The sequence below is a fragment of the Rhinoderma darwinii genome, chromosome 5, assembly GCF_050947455.1.
Source record: "Rhinoderma darwinii isolate aRhiDar2 chromosome 5, aRhiDar2.hap1, whole genome shotgun sequence".
Classification (NCBI taxonomy): domain Eukaryota; kingdom Metazoa; phylum Chordata; class Amphibia; order Anura; family Rhinodermatidae; genus Rhinoderma; species Rhinoderma darwinii.
Window position 1 is genome coordinate 281,993,552 of NC_134691.1, and position 17,914 is coordinate 282,011,465.

The 17,914-nt window shown below is 37.5% G+C and overlaps 1 protein-coding gene across 5 annotated transcripts in view; it reads left to right on the forward strand.

Annotated features, from left to right (window-relative positions):
* The window catches only part of ZNF385D (zinc finger protein 385D), a 239,533-nt gene extending 222,016 nt beyond the window's left edge, over nt 1-17,517 (forward strand). For 4 of the 5 annotated variants that reach the window (XM_075827208.1, XM_075827209.1, XM_075827210.1 and 1 more), the window contains 3 exons: nt 6,441-6,619; nt 10,806-10,907; nt 15,735-17,517. In XM_075827208.1, the coding sequence (XP_075683323.1) occupies nt 6,441-6,619; nt 10,806-10,907; nt 15,735-15,956 (503 nt within the window). In that variant the 3' untranslated portion in view covers nt 15,957-17,517. The remainder of the gene's footprint in view (nt 1-6,440; nt 6,620-10,805; nt 10,908-15,734) is intronic. The other variant, XR_012847739.1, reaches the window with a different exon arrangement.
* The last annotated feature ends 397 nt before the right edge of the window (nt 17,518-17,914 follow it).

A 17,914-nucleotide genomic window follows, 5' to 3' on the forward strand; every position in this document is an offset into this window, starting at 1 on the left:
TGTTGCGGCTCTGCCTAAAATGGGAATTAAATTGATGCGGATTAGCCGTTGCGTATTCAGGTGAAGAGTGCTTCCCTTCTCTCTATCAGTGCAGGATAGAGAGAAGGGACAGCCCTTTCGCTAGTAAAAATACAATAAATTCATACTTACCCGGCCGTTGTCTTGGTGACGCATCCCTCTTTCGACATCCAGCCCGACCTCCCTGGATGACGCGGCAGTCCATGTGACCGCTGCAGCTTGTGATTGGCCTGTGAGTGGTTGCAGCCGTCACTTGGACTGAAACGTCATCCCGGGAGGCCGGACTGTAGGAAGAAGCAGGGAGTTCTCGGTAAGTAGGAACTTCTATTTTTTTTACAGGTTGATGTATATTGTGATCGGAAGTCACTGTCCAGGGTGCTGAAACAGTTACTGCCGATCGTTTAACTCTTTCAGCACCCTGGACAGTGACTATCTCCTGACGTCGCCTAGCAACGCTCCCGTAATTACGGGTGCACACACATAGTCACCCGTAATTACGGGAGCCCCATTGACTTCTATGGGCCTGCCCGTGCCGTAATAACGGCCCGTGATTATTGGCATTTTTACGTTAGTGTACATGGACCTAGAAATACATAGGTCCAGCCAGAATGAAGAAATATCATGTTCGTAAAACAAATACGCTACGCAACACACATAACATCTGCGTACTTCATTGCGGAATTTGGACTCTCCATTGAAGTCAACAGCCAGTGTATGCTGCAGACACCAAATTCCGCACCGCAGCCTATGGTCCGCAGTGGAGTTTTCCGCAACGTGTAAACAAACCTAACTAAAAAGTTGTGGAAAGCAATGTAGAAACGTGTACGCTGCAGATTTCCACAGCGGACTGTCCGCAGCGGAATTCCAGAGCAATTCCGCCACCTCTGGTCATGCCCTTAGGTTCTGTGCACATAAGCATAATGGCTCCTATTAATAACCATGACCGATGTGATGGATCAATTTTCCATCAATCCAAAGAAAAACGAATTAACCCCTTCAACTTTAATGGGGCCCATTGAGGTCCAGTATTCGGTTCCAGTATTTATAACGCTAAGGATAGCGCTGCAGCACTATTCCTTCCATCAAAAATAACGGAAATCTTGATGACAAAACCCGCAATGAAATCCCTGAATGCAAATGTGAACAGAGCCTCAGGATAGTATTTCCTTTATGTACTTGGAGCTTTACTTATTTGTCATGACTGCCTATGACCAGTAGACTTTGCTTCTTCTCTACCAGTGACGCTTGCAAGCACAATTTGCATTTTCAGCAGAAAATATTGCAAGACTCCAGTTGTCGGCTCTTCCAGATACTACTGTGCAACTGTGGCACCAGAGAGGTCATAATATTACTAATACTTAGTACCAGGGTTAATACCATATCACTGGAAATTACCACTAGGCAAAGAGCCAAATTACTTGGTCATATATTGCATACGTTTTTTTCCTTTTACTAACTCACTTGGCTCTATATAGAAGTGACTTAGGGCATGTTCACACATGGCAGAATTTTTCCGCTGCAAATGTTGGTGCAGATTAGGGGCAATTACGCAACAAATCTGCAGCAACATTTGCATATTTGACAGGTAGTTCAGAAGTTCCAGATATCACAGCGGACTTGCCACAGATTTCAGTTTTTGCATTGCAAAAGCTGAAATCCGCAGTGAAATTCCGCTTCTCCGCAACGTCATGAGCATGCTGCGGAGGGGAAATTGTGCACCACAGCCTGATTTCCGCACAGTTATTTTCTGCAGCGTCTGAACTAACTTTACAAATGTAAAAACGGCCGCTGCAGAATTCCACTGCGGCCAATTCCGGGGAGAAGCCTATGGGAAAAAGGGCAATAAAATACCCCATACCCACTGCGCTATGAAAAAAACGCCACTGACCCCAAAAATGCCTTAAAAACGCAAACAAACCAAAATGCTTTGTATGTGGCCATTTTAATAATTCACTATAGACTTTAAATTAACGTCTAACCACAGCGTTTTTTACTTTAAAAAAATGCCATGGAGAATGCCATGAAAAACGCAGCAAAACACTGTGTGTGAAGCCAGCCTTAGGGCATGTTCAGACCAGGCGGAATTTTTCCGCTGCAAATGTTGCTGCAGATTCGTTGCGAATTTGCAGAAACATTTTCATATTTGACAGTTAATTCCTAAGTTAAGGATATCACAGCGGACTTGCCAAACAGTTCAGCTTTTGCATTGCAAAAGCTGAAATCGGCAGTGAAATTCTGCTGCTTCTTCGCAACGTAATGTTATTTTCCACAACGTCTGACCTAGGTTTCTTAACAATGTGTAGAAACTAATTGAAAAAACGGCTGCTGCAGATTTCCACTGCGTACTGTCCGCAGTGGATTTCAACAGCAATTCCGCCACGTCTGAACCTGCTCTTAGGCCTCCTCCACACAGAGTTTTTGACTACATGTAACAATGCTTTTAACAAACGTAACATCCGTTTTTGGTGGTGTTTTTACATAAATTTTTATGACATTTTATATATTTTTTTAAATATCTATGTGTGTAGGAAGCCTAAGGGTATGTTCACACGGCCTATTTTCAGCTGTTTATCAGGCTGTAAACCCCCCCGAAAAATGGCTGAACGCCTCCAAACATCTGCCCATTGATTTCAATAGGAAAAACAGCGTTCTGTTCCCACGGGGCGTTTTTTACTTAGCAGTTTTTAAAAACGACGTAAACATACGCCCCGTAAAAAATAAGTGCATGTCACTTTTTGAGCCATTTTATGGAGGCGTTTTTCATTGGGCCAATAGAAGAACAGCTCCAAAAACGGCATAAAAAATGGCTGAAAATCAGAGGCTGTTTTTCCTTGAAAACAGCTCAGTACTTTACAGCCGTTTTCTTGTTTAGCGTGTGAACATACCCTTAGGGTATGTTCACACATCTTATTTTCATCCGTTTTTCAGGCCGTAAACGCCCCGAAAATGGCTGAAAATATTGAAGCTGAATGCCTCCAAACATCTGCCCATTCGATTTCAGTGGGAAAAACAATGTTCCGTTTCCACGGGGCATTTTTTTGGAGTCCTTTTTCATTGGGTCAACAGAAAAACGGCTCCAAAAACTGTCGAATAAAACGCATCAAAAAACGCTTAATGCATAAAAAATGGCTGTAAATCTGAGGCTGTTTTCCCTTGAAAACCGCTCCGTATTTTACAGACGTTTTTTGGATAGCGTGTGAGCATAGCCTTATTCTAGTTTAAAGGCTCCATTCTCATATTCATATTAAAGGGGTTTTCCAGACAGTAAAAATTGATGGTCTATCCTCAGGATAGGCCATGAATAGCTGATGTGTCGGGGTCTGACTCCCGGGACACCCGCTGATCAGCGGTTTTGAAGGGGGTGCAGCGCTCGTACGAGTGCTGCTTCCCCTTCATTTCTACTTGCTCACTGTGAATCCTCGACGTGCATTTAGCAGCGGCTCACCGGTATTGCAGCCTTTTCTCACATGGAAGTGAATGGGAGAACAAGCTTCAATACCTGGTGAATCGCTGCTACTTCCGTGTTGACGATCCTGAGGAGAGGCCATGAATTTGTACTGGCTGGAAAACCCCTTTAAACACTGCTTGACCTTTGCTTGTAAATGCTGCATGTTTCATCATCTCAAAGAGACGGAACATTATTGCATTTAACATCTCAAAACACAAGACTGTGATATCAAACACATCATTAATAATTCTAAATTTAGCTGGAAGCATTTTAAGGAGAAAATAACATGGCCTTTCAGCCAAAAGAACATCTCTCTGTCCTGCCAGAATTTCTGCCTAAGTGATAAAATCTTTGCTATTTTTTTCTTACTAAATATGCCATTCAATTAAATTCAAGCTGTTGGATAACTAATATATATTTGCAGACTTTTTGTGTAAAAATATCATTGCACATAAAGTACTGCTTAACCAAAGCAAAAAAAAAATGTGCATCAAAACTGTAATATTTCAGAAGAGTTTAATTAGAATATTTGTCCTAAGTGCCAGGTTTATTGTGCGCTGTAAGAATATAATTACAACCTGTGTGCCATGTAAACAACTATGTCAAATATTAAATCTCTCTATGTAATCCAATCTATTATAGACCTGTGTGTGATAAATAGGTGCTTAATAAGATTTATTGTTCATACATTACTTGTTTATCCGGGTTATCCGCCTCAGAGCACAACATTACTTAAAGAAAAACATGGCTGTATTCTTCCAAAAGCAGCACCACACCTGTCCACAGGTTGCATGTGGTATTGCAGCTCAGCACCATTCACTTCACAATGAACCTGAGCTGCAATACCAAACACCATGTGTAGGTGTGGCACTGTTTTTCAAAGAAAGCAGCCATGTTTTTCTAATCCTGGACAGCCCCTTTATAAGAAATGTGATTCATTTATTTCTCATCAGAGGTGTGTAATCAAGAGTACGACCTTAAAAACCAAATCAGTTGTCGTAATTCTGCACTTTTAATGCCATTTTTTCCCCACTATGATTTTCTGAGCATATATTTATTTTTCTTGCAGGATTATTGGGGCAATGCTTTCTTTATTTTGTAGTTTATTGGTATATGTACTGTTTTTATGTTTAATATAGTTTATGCAAAATAGTCAAATAAAAAGGTGCAAAATAGTCAGAAAAAAAGGTGCTTTTTTTTACTTTTTAGCAATGTTACACAAATTGTTTGCCTACAGTAATATTGAAAATAATAGCTTAGTACATAGACTGAGCAAACAAATGGTGAAAGAACACTCTTTTAGTGTATGTTTGGACAGAGGTGTATACAGAAATCATAGCAAGCCATAGCAGAACTTAGTATGGGCCCCACCCATGCTGAGTGCTCCAACAAATTATTATTTTTTAATAATTTAATGTTCACTGTAATTTCATAACAGATCTTTATAGGAGTGAAAGCTCTGGTTTTTAGACATTGGGGAGCTCCGTTAATACTGATACATATGCAGGTGGTGTGCCGGTATCTCTTCTCGGTGTGGCATTTTACAGATTTATCAACATGGTGCATGCCCTAAAAATTCCAGATTGGACCTTTTCCAAAACTTTGGTGTTGGAGTAGAAAAATTTATTAATTTTATAATAAAGAAGTTGCATTCCGCACCAATCTGAATCCGCGCCCATTTTTCTAGAGTCGTATGTTGCAAAAAGAGGAACAAGTGGTTCATAAATATGGCGCTCAGTCTAAACACCATAGTTTTATAATGTATTTAAACCAGACAACTGGTATAATTACACTGATAAATCTACTCCATACAGCTCTAAATCCCATACTTAATTTCACAAAGTACATGTTAAAGCGCTGGCTGGCAGCAGCCACCACTAGGGGGAGCTCAGTGCATATGAATTTATACAGCTACTTTTAAACTTAAGCTAAGCTGTAAAAATCTCTATGCACTAAGCTCCCCCTAGTGATTTCTGCAAGAAAATGCTTTGGCTCTATATCGGGAAGCTGGAGGAGTTCAGTGCCGGGCCTCCCCTGACTGCGGGCCCCGTAGCAGTGGTGGGCTCTGCCTCTATGGTGAGTACACCACTGCGTTTGGATAATGATAGCCTATAGATACATCAGACGTATACATTGGGAGAATTTCCTGCCATATACACCCAACAGAAGGCTTGGAGGTGTGAATCTAGCCTAAAACACATAATAAATTAGGTTAATGCCATGTGTGCCACATTTTTGGGGCAATTTGAATTCTGGCACAGTTTTACTAAATTTCTCCTGAAGTGTTTTGCATAACTTTTCATTATACACTGATTAGGCTTTATTTGTATAAAACCGGACAATCCCTTAAATAGATATACATTGTACATCTGTAACAATATCATCATGTGCAGTACAAGCCTGGTTAAAGTTAAATTAAATATTGTAGAGTAAAGACAATAGGGCAGATTTTAATTAAAAATTTCACAGGCCATGTACCACATTTATTAACTGTATTAAACACTTTTTTACTAATCTCGACAAGGGAGTGTGACTTAGCAGAAAGCGGGTGGCCTATCGGAAAGGGGAGTGTTAAAATGTGCTACATTGCGCCAAAATTTTAGCACATAAAAGCTTGTTTATAGTAAGTCAACCAAGAGGTGGCAAAAAGTTAGACTAGAGTCTAAATATGCCCCCAGCATGAGCTACTGTAATAAATTTGGATTATCTAGTCTAGTTCGAAGCTGTCTAATTTTAAGTCAGTATTAGTAAATCTGCCCCAATATTTCATAACCAGTCACCAACACACATATTTCTGAATGTTTTTAGTACCTTGTTAAATGAAACTGTCTGTTGAACTGTCTGTTGATTTAATGGCGCCCTAAGACATATCAAACCGCAAATCAAACTGTGTTAGGTTTGTTATAATGTACTAAGGCTAGGTTCATACAGTGTATTGTTAATGAGTCTTTTTTTTCTCTCTCAATAACTGTAGGTACAAAGCACAAAACAATGGTAGAGGCCCGAAACGGAAGCGGAACTATTAAAGCCTTTCCTCGGGCAGGTGTAAAAGGCAGAGGGCCTTTAATAAAAGGAAATACTGGTCTTCAGAACAAAACATTTCACTGTGAAATTTGTGATGTCCATGTTAACTCCGAGACACAGCTTAAACAGGTAACAACTTACAAAATATACTTGACACTGTGTATCAGAATCCTATTTTATTATTCTTTTCATTCTAATTTTTTTTTTGAAAAATATGATGATACGATCATTATGATGTCATTGTTACTTTATTCAAACAGATTTTTTTTCCCCATTTCCTGCTGTCAGCACAGTGTTAATCTAACTTTCAGCTAAACATCTGAGTTATGGCTGACAGTCCGGTTGCTAGGGATCCTCTGCCTAGCAATCCTAGACTTCTAATGGTGTTGTCAGGCAGCATATCCCTAGAAACCAGTTTGTCCAGATTACTCCTGCTTTCTGCTTAAGGCAGAATTGTCACTGAACTGTAGACATATAAAGTTATTATATTATTTATACCGCATTGTCAACGCCATAAAAATAAAACCCCAAAAACAATGGAGGAATTGCTGGTTTTTTTTCCAGCACCCTCTTCAAAAAAATTATAAAAGTTATACAATACATTAAAAGTAATAAGTTATACAATACATTAAAAGTAATAAATAATGTCACATTAAAAAATACAGCACATCCCACAAAAAAAGCCCTATAAACAGCTATATCATTAAAAAAAAAAAAAAAAAGTTATGGCTCTTGGTATGCCACGCAATAAGGTGGCCACTGGCTGAACATTTAGGTGGAGAGTGAATGGAGAGATATGCGCTGCTTTGCCGAATAACTTCTATCAGAATTAGATAGGAATATCCCTTTAAGTCCAACTAGCATCATCTTTAGCCTATGTCAGATTTATGACCTGGGCATGCGTCCTGTTGATGAATGTGATGCACACTGCACATGGAAGGGTTACCGCTGCATCTCTCACATGGGGGGCGTCTTAATAAATATCCCACAATGTGTTGACCACGGTATCCATTTAGAACACTGCGATTTTTAATGCTGAAAAAGAGAACATCTTAAAATTTGTATTAACACCAAACAACACTGAGAAGGACGTAATCGTAAAATGAATTCACAGAGACTTTGTGATTGATGTCGGCTTTTCAGATTGTGGGAAAAGTTCATGGATCAAGCTGAGTTTTAAGAAACAAGTAAGAAGGAAGAGAGAGGGGGGCAAGTGCTTTATAGCTGTTGTCAATCTATGCGTATAACAGCTGTGGATATTGTTATCTTATAACATACAGCAGATGAGAAGGCAAAACTTATAGTGCGCCTCCAGGGTAAATATAGCTCTCACGCAGACAATTGCTCTTTACTCTTGAAATCTTAATTATTATTTACTATACTGGAGAAACAAGTTCGATTTTTCTACTAAGTTGCAGCATTTTATATTTACAGAGAGAGAGAGGGAGGAGAGAGGGAAAGAGAGAGAGAGAGAGAGAGGGAGTGAGAGAGAGCGAGAGAGAGAGAGGGAGAGAGAGAGAGGGAGAGAGAGAGAGAGATATTTCCCCCCTACCTTCTAATAAACTATTAATTGTAAATATTAGAATTCTCCATGACACATAATGATACATTATGAATAATATGACCCGCTTTCTCTTTAAAATCAGAATGTGCGGATTACAGTGCCAGTAACAGTGTGTCCTCAATACAATGCAAGACACACTATGCCCCCATAAAGTGCCAGCCACAGTGAGCCCCCATAAGGCGCCAACCACAGAGTGCTTCTCTACAGTGTTAGCCAATGTGTGCCCTTAATACAATGTGCTCTCATAAAGTGCCATTTGCATGTTCTCTCACAAGGTGCCAGACATGGTCCCCTTCATACAGTTCTGGCCACCATTGTGTGACCTCCCAAAGACAGCAGCAATGCAATTTGTTTGTCATTTTATGTGACTTAATTGATGATTTTGGTAATACCCCATATCCTATTTGTGATCACCACTGAGACCCCCACCTATCGTGAGATCTCCCGAACCCCCAGATCCTCCTCACTGTGGTCGAGCACAGTGAGGAGGACATTGAATGGAGCGGCGGTCGAGTATGTGCACTGCCGCTCCATTCAAAATCTATGTGGATGACAGAAATAGCCGAACACAGCCCTTGGCTGTTTTTTTCATTTTCATAAACAGTGAATGGAGCTCCAGCGCGCATGCTTGGTTGCCGATCCATTCAATATCCTCCACACTGTGGTCGATCAAAGAGGATGATCTGGGGGTTGAGGACCCCCATTCTGATGATTAGTGGGGGTCCCAGCTGTGGGTCCTGCAGAGATCAGAAAATTACTATGGATAGGTGATAATTTATAATTTTGGGAATACCTCTTTACAGTAAAAAATAAATGAACTGATAAGATAAATACGGTGTTGTTTCTAAGTAAAACTATTTAATTCTAGAATCTATCTATCTTACACTCTATATCTATTGTATACTGTATATATAGCTTTATAATATATATGAGAGAGAGAGATAGGGAGAAAAGAGTGAAGCTCCCCCTACCTTATAATAAAGTATTAACTGTAAATATAATAAGTCACCATGACACATAATGATATATAATGTGCAAGCCACAGTCTAGTTCTTTACAGTGATAGCCATAGTTCCCTCGATACATAGTGCCATCATAAACTGCCAGTTGCGGTGTTCTCCCACAAGGTGCCAGCCATGGTCCCCTTCATATAGTTCTGGCCATAGTGTGATCTACCAATGCCAGCAGCAATGTGAATTGCCATTTGATGTTCGCTCTATGCTGTCTTTCTCTTCTCTCCTGTTATACATGAGCATCCTGTCTGCATCCTCTGACATGTAACAAAGCACAGGAGGAGCAACTGCAGAAGTGATTTATAACAGATTGTTTCTGCTAAAAGAGACATATGATGAGCACCTATGCAGTTTTGCTATCTCGGTATAATGGGAGAAAGACGTTCCAATAGTTGTCCAAAAGTTTTTTTCATAAAAGGGTTTTATTGGAAACATTGCCCTAGTGATGATTGTAATATTCCAGACAGTATAACTGTGAAATTTGTATAAGCTATTTGTGTTTGGAAAAATATTATATTTTATGCTTGTATTTATTATTGCTATTGTGATTGCATACAGTTAAGAAATGTATACCGTGTGGTAAAAGTTTTTTTGTAACATGGAAGCTTATGAGCAATGGATGCCACTGTATACTTTTACAGTGGCATTCATGAGAGGTATACGTTGGACGTTTCCGTCGAGGAAGCATTTTGGCAGAAACCTCCGCCTGACACTGCGAATATAGTTTGAAAAGGGCCTTACACAAATACCAAGCAATGCATTATGTCCTAATTCTACACCATTAAAAAAAATAAAAAAATGAAAATTGTAAATGTACTTGCACTTTATATGGAACGTTTCAGATCCAAAATGTTAAGGGCTATAACCACCTTTGTACTGTTTTTTTTTTTTTTTGTTTGTTTTTTGTTATTGTTCATTTTCTTCTTAAAATACAAAACTAAGCAACTTTCATGCTGTAGAGTCTGTGCAGCTCCTGTACACAGCTGGCTGTGCTGCTGCTTCTGACATAGATCTGACAGTTTACTTCTTTTAACTATGTCTGTTTTCTCTGCATTTCCCCTCTCTTCTGTCAGTGTTAGAGATACCAGCTTGGAGGGAAGGGTAGGGGAGGAGGTTGTACACAGCACAGTAAACATTTTTAGAGAGAGAAGAGAGCATCCAGCGTCTATAGGGGGAGGAATCACACACAGGCAGCATCATTGTAAAGAGAGAAGAGAGAACTTGCAGCAGAATCTGCAGGGGGAGAGACCAGACAGGCAGCATCAGTGTACAGTAAGGCAACAAGGCCAGTTTTTCTGTGAGAAAGATTTAATAAATGAGGTCCAGTGAGTAGGGTATTGCACCATGTGCCTATTGCACATTCCTGTTTCTTTTAAATATTGTATTTTGTTTTTCCCATTTTCATTTTAAATTGAAAACGCATGTATTATCACACATAGATCAATTCATCTTGTTTTTCACTCTTCTTTCAATGTATCAATGTATTTTTTTGATAAACATGTAAAGGAAAAAATAAAAATAAACAAATGAGCTGAAATTATTAGTATCAGGTCTGTGTCATAAAAATGAATGGTAACGTCAAAACAAAGTAATAATGCTAAATATGTAAATTATATGACAAAGAAATCACAGGAAATATAAGGTAAAAATGTCATAAAAATGCCAAAAAAAAAATCATTTCACCGCTTGAATAGAATTTCAGACAGTTTTTTAAATTACATTTTTCTTATTGTTGCAGCACATAAGTAGTCGAAGGCACAAAGACAGAGCTGCGGGAAAACCACCCAAACCTAAATATAGCCCTTACAATAAAGTCCAGAAAACAGCCTCTCCACTTGGGGTAAGTTAAAAACAAAACTACATGTGGCATAAACATAATATACATGGGAAAAATATACATTAGAAGGTTTATTGAAGTGTAATATATTATAAATACCTATTATTAATAAACCGATAGAATTTCACAATAATGTGATCCTTCTTGGTTTACCATATAAATCATTATGACATCACTCTGTGGTTGCAGTGAACTTATGGAAAATGTTTGCACTTAAGATTTAACATTAATGGTCACTTCATGTCACTTGTATGATAATATATTGAGCTCATACTTAGCCAAACTATTAATATAAGCTCAGGCATCCAATCATCAAAAATTGTGTCCTTTGACTTAAGGTGCCAATACACACTAAATCAACCAATTTTGCTAGGATCGGCCGAATAATGTTAATGTGACATCCTGACTCTCCCCAGACTGCAGATAAGGAGAAAGAAGGATTGGGTTGTTGAATTTCAACATGACCAATCCTTTGTTCCCGGGGGGAGATAAGCAGCTTCCCACTTATTTCCCTCGGTGCTTTGAAGAAAAAAAAAATACTCAGCATGTTTATGGTGGAACTGGCTGATAGCTATCCTAAGTGTATGGCCAACTTTACAAGAAAAAATAATTTAAACTTACATAACTTATAACATTAAACTTTTCTACACGATCATACAATGGTGGGTCATTCCTTTCTAAGCAGTGCAGTTCACTAAAATCTCTCTACAATCAGTCATACATGAATTACATTGGTTATTTTAGGAAGGAACGGATACACTATTAGGTGGTTTATGAAACAGAATATGCTGTAAGAACGACCTACTTGAAGATAGAGAGTATGCTCTGTCTCTTTTCCTGCAGTTTCTACTTGGTGTGCATCATGGAACACAGGAGGTCCATGATGCAATATCTTTAAATAGAAGAATAGGCTAATAACATACTGTATACATTTAACGGACGGTGTTACGTATAGAGATAAAATCAGTGGTGTCTTACTTAAGCTTTAAACTTTGCATACAACTAAACTGATGTTCTATATGTTAAAGAAGGATATTAAACTTTACCTAAAGTTATAACGATTGTTAACATCACATTAACTGTAAAAGGTGTTTTCCTGGGAGATAAAATTGATGTCCTATCCTCAATATAGGCCCTTAATATCTGATTGGTATTGGTCCAATTTGGCACCACTGCTGATTGGCTGTTTGAAGAAGCCACAACGCTTGTGCGCGCACTGCAGCCACTACATTCCTTTCACTGCTCCATACTGGAAATTGGTGACACACTTGTAGCGGCAGTGCACAGTATTACAGCCTTCTACTATTCACTTGAATGTGAGAAGGCTGGTATACTGTTAACCGCCGCTACATGTGTGTCGGCGTTTTACAGTATGGAGCAGTGAAAGAAATGAAGACGAATCAGTGCTCACACAAGTGTTTGTAGACCCTTCAAACAGTGATCCATGGGGGTACCTAGAATCGGACCCCCACCGATCAGATATTGATGGTCTATCCTGAGAATAGGACATCAATTTTATCTCCCCCGGATAACCCCTTTAATGTAATGATGACAATCTTTATAGCTGTAGGTAAACTTTAATAACATATAAAACATCAGTTTAGTTGTATGCAAAGTTGACATTTTATGTACAACACACTGAAATCGAGGAGTTGCCCAAAGCAACCAAAGAGACTCCAGCTCTCATTTTCAGAGGTTCTTTTGGTTGGTTGCTATGGGCAACTCCTTTACTTTACTGTTGCAATTGTTTTGATACATTTTCTTTATTGAGTACATAGCACCCAGTAAACTTTTACCCCAAAAATATTTCAATATTTGATAAATTAACAAGTGATTTCTTAATGATTTCTAATAAGCTAATAAGTATATCAGATCAACATTAATGTGCCTTTATACATTTGCTTTGCTGATATTAAATGACATGTATAAGTATTGCATTACATATTTCTGTTTAGTTTCCTACAGTGTCTTTTGTATTCTGTACTTGAGTTTCTATAATTGTTTGTAAGCTTGTTTTTTCTTGAAATTAGAAACTCCTTTGATAGAAATTATTATCTTGAAAGAACATCTTTTCAATGTTTTCAATCATTCCATGAAAGTAACTACAACTATTAAAACATGCAGCATATAAGAATGGATTTTTGTCCTCCAGGGTGTTTCACTGTAATATTGAGATAAGCTCTCTGTAAAATCATTTTCTCTTATCTAAATACAGCATGCTTGCTGAAAAAGAATAACAAATATATGTTAATATTTTTTAGTATTTGGCATCTTTATATTATATAGTAAATATACCTTAATTAATTCATTAATATAATTAAGACATATTTATTATTTCTTTTATAAACTTTTAGTATTAACCAGGGAATTCCCAGTCCAAGTTTCCCTCCATTTTCACTTTTTTTTTTCATTATTTTCTCTGTAGCATTGCTTTTTGTTCATCTTCTAAATTATTCATTAATATTAGAGAACATAAGGAATTTATCAAAGTATTATTCTGCCTCTGTGCTATGAGCAAAGAGCTAGATTTGTCAATAGAAGTGTAATATCATTTAACGGCGCCTAAGAATTTTCGTAATCAGAGTGAACTAATAATGTAATGTACTGCAATGTAATGTATAATTGGAATTCAGAGTTAATATATGCACCTGAAGTACTGAAAGTGAAGGTTCAGTCAAATCCTCAAAAGATATATATATATATGAGTGAAGTATGCTGCACAACATAGTTTTCTGTGATGAGACAGTGCTCACGTGGCAGGAGAGAGGGGAGTGTTTGTGGTATTTATCTTTGAGAGGGAATGCCCACTGGGCTCTAAATTAGAATTTCCAGGTACTTAAACCTGTCCAAAAATAATAATAAATAATATATATATATATATATATATATATATATATATATATATATATATTATTATTATTATTTTTGGACAGGTTTAAGTACCTGGAAATTCTAATTTAGAGCCCAGTGGGCATTCCCTCTCAAAGATAAATACCACAAACACTCCCCTCTCTCCTGCCACGTGAGCACTGTCTCATCACAGAAAACTATGTTGTGCAGCATACTTCACAGTCTGCATCTACCCCTACCGTGTGATTACTGTCTTTAAACAGAAGACTGCATAGTGGTAGCATATATTACACACTTTCCTCCCCTCCTTGGTGTGAGATCGTTCTCTTCCACGCTAAAACATCCAGTTCTTCCTGCCCCCCTTGACCGTTCTAGACTGTAGTGTCTCCTCACTCCTCCTATTCTCCTCGCTACTGAAATGGTTCTTCTCAGTCATTGTAGCGTGCTCTGTGACATCTGAGAGAAGGTACAGCTTCAGGACCAATCTCTAGAGAGAACAGTCTGTGTGCTGAGCAGTCTCAAGGTAGCTTCAAGTGATAGAACCTGACTACAGAAGAGACTGTTTGTAGTCAGGATTTACTAGTAAACAACAGAGTTCTGTGCACCAGTAGCAAATACAGCCTGGAAAGAAATAGGACAAATGAGGCAAAATACAATGTGGTGAATATTTATATTTTATAGCTATAGGTCCCATCATGTCTGAAGTTAAACTTGTGCTTTAAACTGTGATGGTTTACAATGATATCTGTTTAAAGAAATAATGTTTTTCATTTCAATTTGTTCAAAATAAACTTTATATTTACTTCAGAGAACAAATAGTAATAATACAAATAATAAGAAGACAATGTTGCAATATAGTGCCTTTAGTGTGAAACACAATAGCCAGAATTCCTGATAATGTAACATTAATGAAATGCGGAAAATAGTCTTAAATTTGAACTGTTGCAAGGTATATGTAATAATAATACAAAAAAAACTTCAATGTTTACCCTTTAAATTGGCTTCTCCATTTGAGAAATGGGGGTGTTATTAGATATGTATAATACAATAACCTAGTAAGCAGCAGGCAATTTTCCTCTAGAAATATTTCCTCTACTTACATGTTCTAAGGGATTCCTTGTTTATAGAACTTAAAGATTGTATTAAGGCCCATTTACACTAGGCAATTATAGACACAAAATAATAACGATAATTGGCCAGTAAACATGCAGAAAAATATTAACTATAAACAATAACAGTAGTCCTTCTCGCCTGGCCATGAGGAAACTCTTCCCTGCTGGGAGCAAGGATAACCTGGATTAAAATGCATTACCCTTGTCTTAAATTGATTGTCAGTGGTTTGAAAAGTCATCCCATGTAAACGGGCCTTTACTATGCAATGATAACAGATATGGACTGTGGTAGTCCAAAAAATTGGCTTTTTTAAAAAAATATAAAATAGGAACAGCTATTTGTCAGCAAAGTACATAGCATGAAGCCAAGGAATAAAATAATAAGTTATAGGATATTTTAGATATGGCTATACTCTACTAATACTAAGAATAAAAATAAAAATTATAAGGAATGCTTAATTTTATTATTTTAAGTTTCAGTGATACAAATATAAATTCAAACTCATAATAATAGTCTCATAAAAATATCTAGTGTTATTATTATTATTATTATTATTATTATTATTATTATTACTACTACTACTTTGACTGTTACTACTGTAATTATTATTATTATTATTTTAGCTAACATTTTGTTTCAAATTTTTTGGGTCTAGTATTTTTAAAACAATAAATAATTGATTATTTAAAGGACTTTTTAAATACTAAAGGGAAAACTTTTAAAAAGGCTACTCTTTATCGATTTATGTATCCAAAGTTTACAATGTGTTATTATTAGTAGTAGTAATACAGTAGGATTGACTTATATTGTTATTAACGCAGCTATGCAAAACAAACTATTAAACTGTATGTCTATTTCTTTCCACAGATAAAAGTAGCCTTTTCTAAACAACGTCTAAAGCCATTAACTACACGGATATTACCAAATCCTCTGGCAGCAGCTGCAGCAGCTGCCGCAGTTGCTGTGAATTCACCCTTCAATCTCCGCACTACACCAGCAGCTACACTATTTCAGACTTCAGCACTTCTGCGGCCAGCTCCAGGGCCAATAAGGACCACCCACACACCTATTTTGTTTGCTCCTTATTGAACTTCAAGCAGGGATAATTGTACTGCAATAATTTTTTCCCCAAAACAAAAAAATACAAACAAATAAAAAACAAATAATAAAAGAACTATGCAGTGTTTAATTTTAGTTTTAAATAAACAAAAGCCAGAACTTTTTAGTTTAAACTGCTGGAGAAAAGCAAGAAAGGTCATGTTTTCTTAATTGAGAGTATTTCATAAAGGGTTTGTCCCAGAATCAATAATTATCACCTATCAACAGGATAGGTGATAATTGACTGACTGCTGGGGGCTCCAATGCTGGAAGCCCCACTGCTCGCACTTACAGGGTTCCCAAACCAAAACATGCGCCTGCTGCTCCAATTGTTGTCTAGGGGACTGTCCAAAATAGGTGCATGCTGTTTCTCGCAGTCCCAAAAACGTTAAGTGGTGCGGCTGCGCACATGCTCAACTGCCAGCCCATTTAAAGTCCTCTTCAATGCAGTCAAGCATTGAGGAGGAACAGGGGTTTTGGGAGTTCTGTTTTCACGATAAGTGGGGATCCCAGCAGTAGGGCCCTCAGTGATCAGACAATTATCACCTATCCTGTGGATAGGTGATAATTGTCGATTCTGGGACAACCACTTTATGGTAAAGTTATTCTATTGTATAATTTTTGTGGTTTAAAGAATGGTTCTATGTGTGGAGGAATGATATTCACTGCTCATATACCACTATGAGAAGTTGGTGGTGCTAGATAGGGGTTGTGAGGTCAGGCACGTATTTCACTGTTTGTCATTGTTGATATAACATCTGTTTGTTTATGCTCATCCTACTCCTTTCCTGCTTTACTAGACAAGCACAAGAATAGGCTCTTTTACTGGGAAGAAAAAAATCTCTAGACATTTATAAGTGGAGAGACGCAAGAAGTAAATACTTGCTACTCAGTAAAAAATGTTAAATATTATAGTACAATTAGAATTTCTAAGAGTCCTCATAATTTTAGATGTTTTTGCATTCCAAATTACATAAGAAAAACTCCAGCATTTCAGAAATTGGATCCCATACTTGTAAAGTTTGCTAAGGGCATTATACATTTCCAGTGTACATACAATACGTCATTTATTAAAAGGTTTTGTTTAGGGTTTGTTCAGACTAGAATTTTTAAGCGCCCATAAGGAAATAAGAATTTAGGGTTGTTGGAAGTGCCATATGTCCCATATAATGTCCATAATAACAGTCAAAGACCCTTAGCCAAAAATCTGCCCAAAAGGCATGTGTGGCTCTGGCATTTCAGACGTCAAGCCATAAATAGTACTCCCTAATGGGAAGGGACACCCAGGTAAGCATATGGCGCAAGCCACTGTGGGAAGTTAAGGAAATCGAGAACATTTAGAGAATATCTGTGGAAGCAGCTATATCTCAATATGGCATGTTTGCTGAAGGCTTTGAAACCCACCTTGAGAGATAATATCAAAAGACCTTCTGAGGAAGTGCAGCATTAGATCATTGGAGGCTTCATCAGCTTTCTTATTCCAGATGTCATGTATGAGCTTTGAAGCAAAATCACTGAAAAAAAACATACTGTACTTACTCATACAAGCGCAGATACAAACACCAGTTCCCAACAGGATGCAGACAAACCACAATGCTACATAGAGGGATATTGCTCAGGTGCAAAATACTAATGAACATCCACTCTCACGTGAGAGTGGATGTTCATTAGTATTTTGCACTTGTTCAATCTCCCTCTATGTTTTATTGTGGCTTGTCTGCATCCTTTTGGGAATTGGTGTTTGTACCTGCCCTTGTATAAATAAGTATGGTCTTTTTCACTGATTTTAAATTAATATAGTAATTTTTTTCTGTAATTAGCTTTGAAGCGATTACATATTTTTTGCTTTATATACATTGGAAAAAGTTGTATAATTGGTTGCCATGCAACAAAGGGTTTTTTATTTTATTTGGGAATCAATAAAAGCATTCATTTTTGTAAGGAAAGGC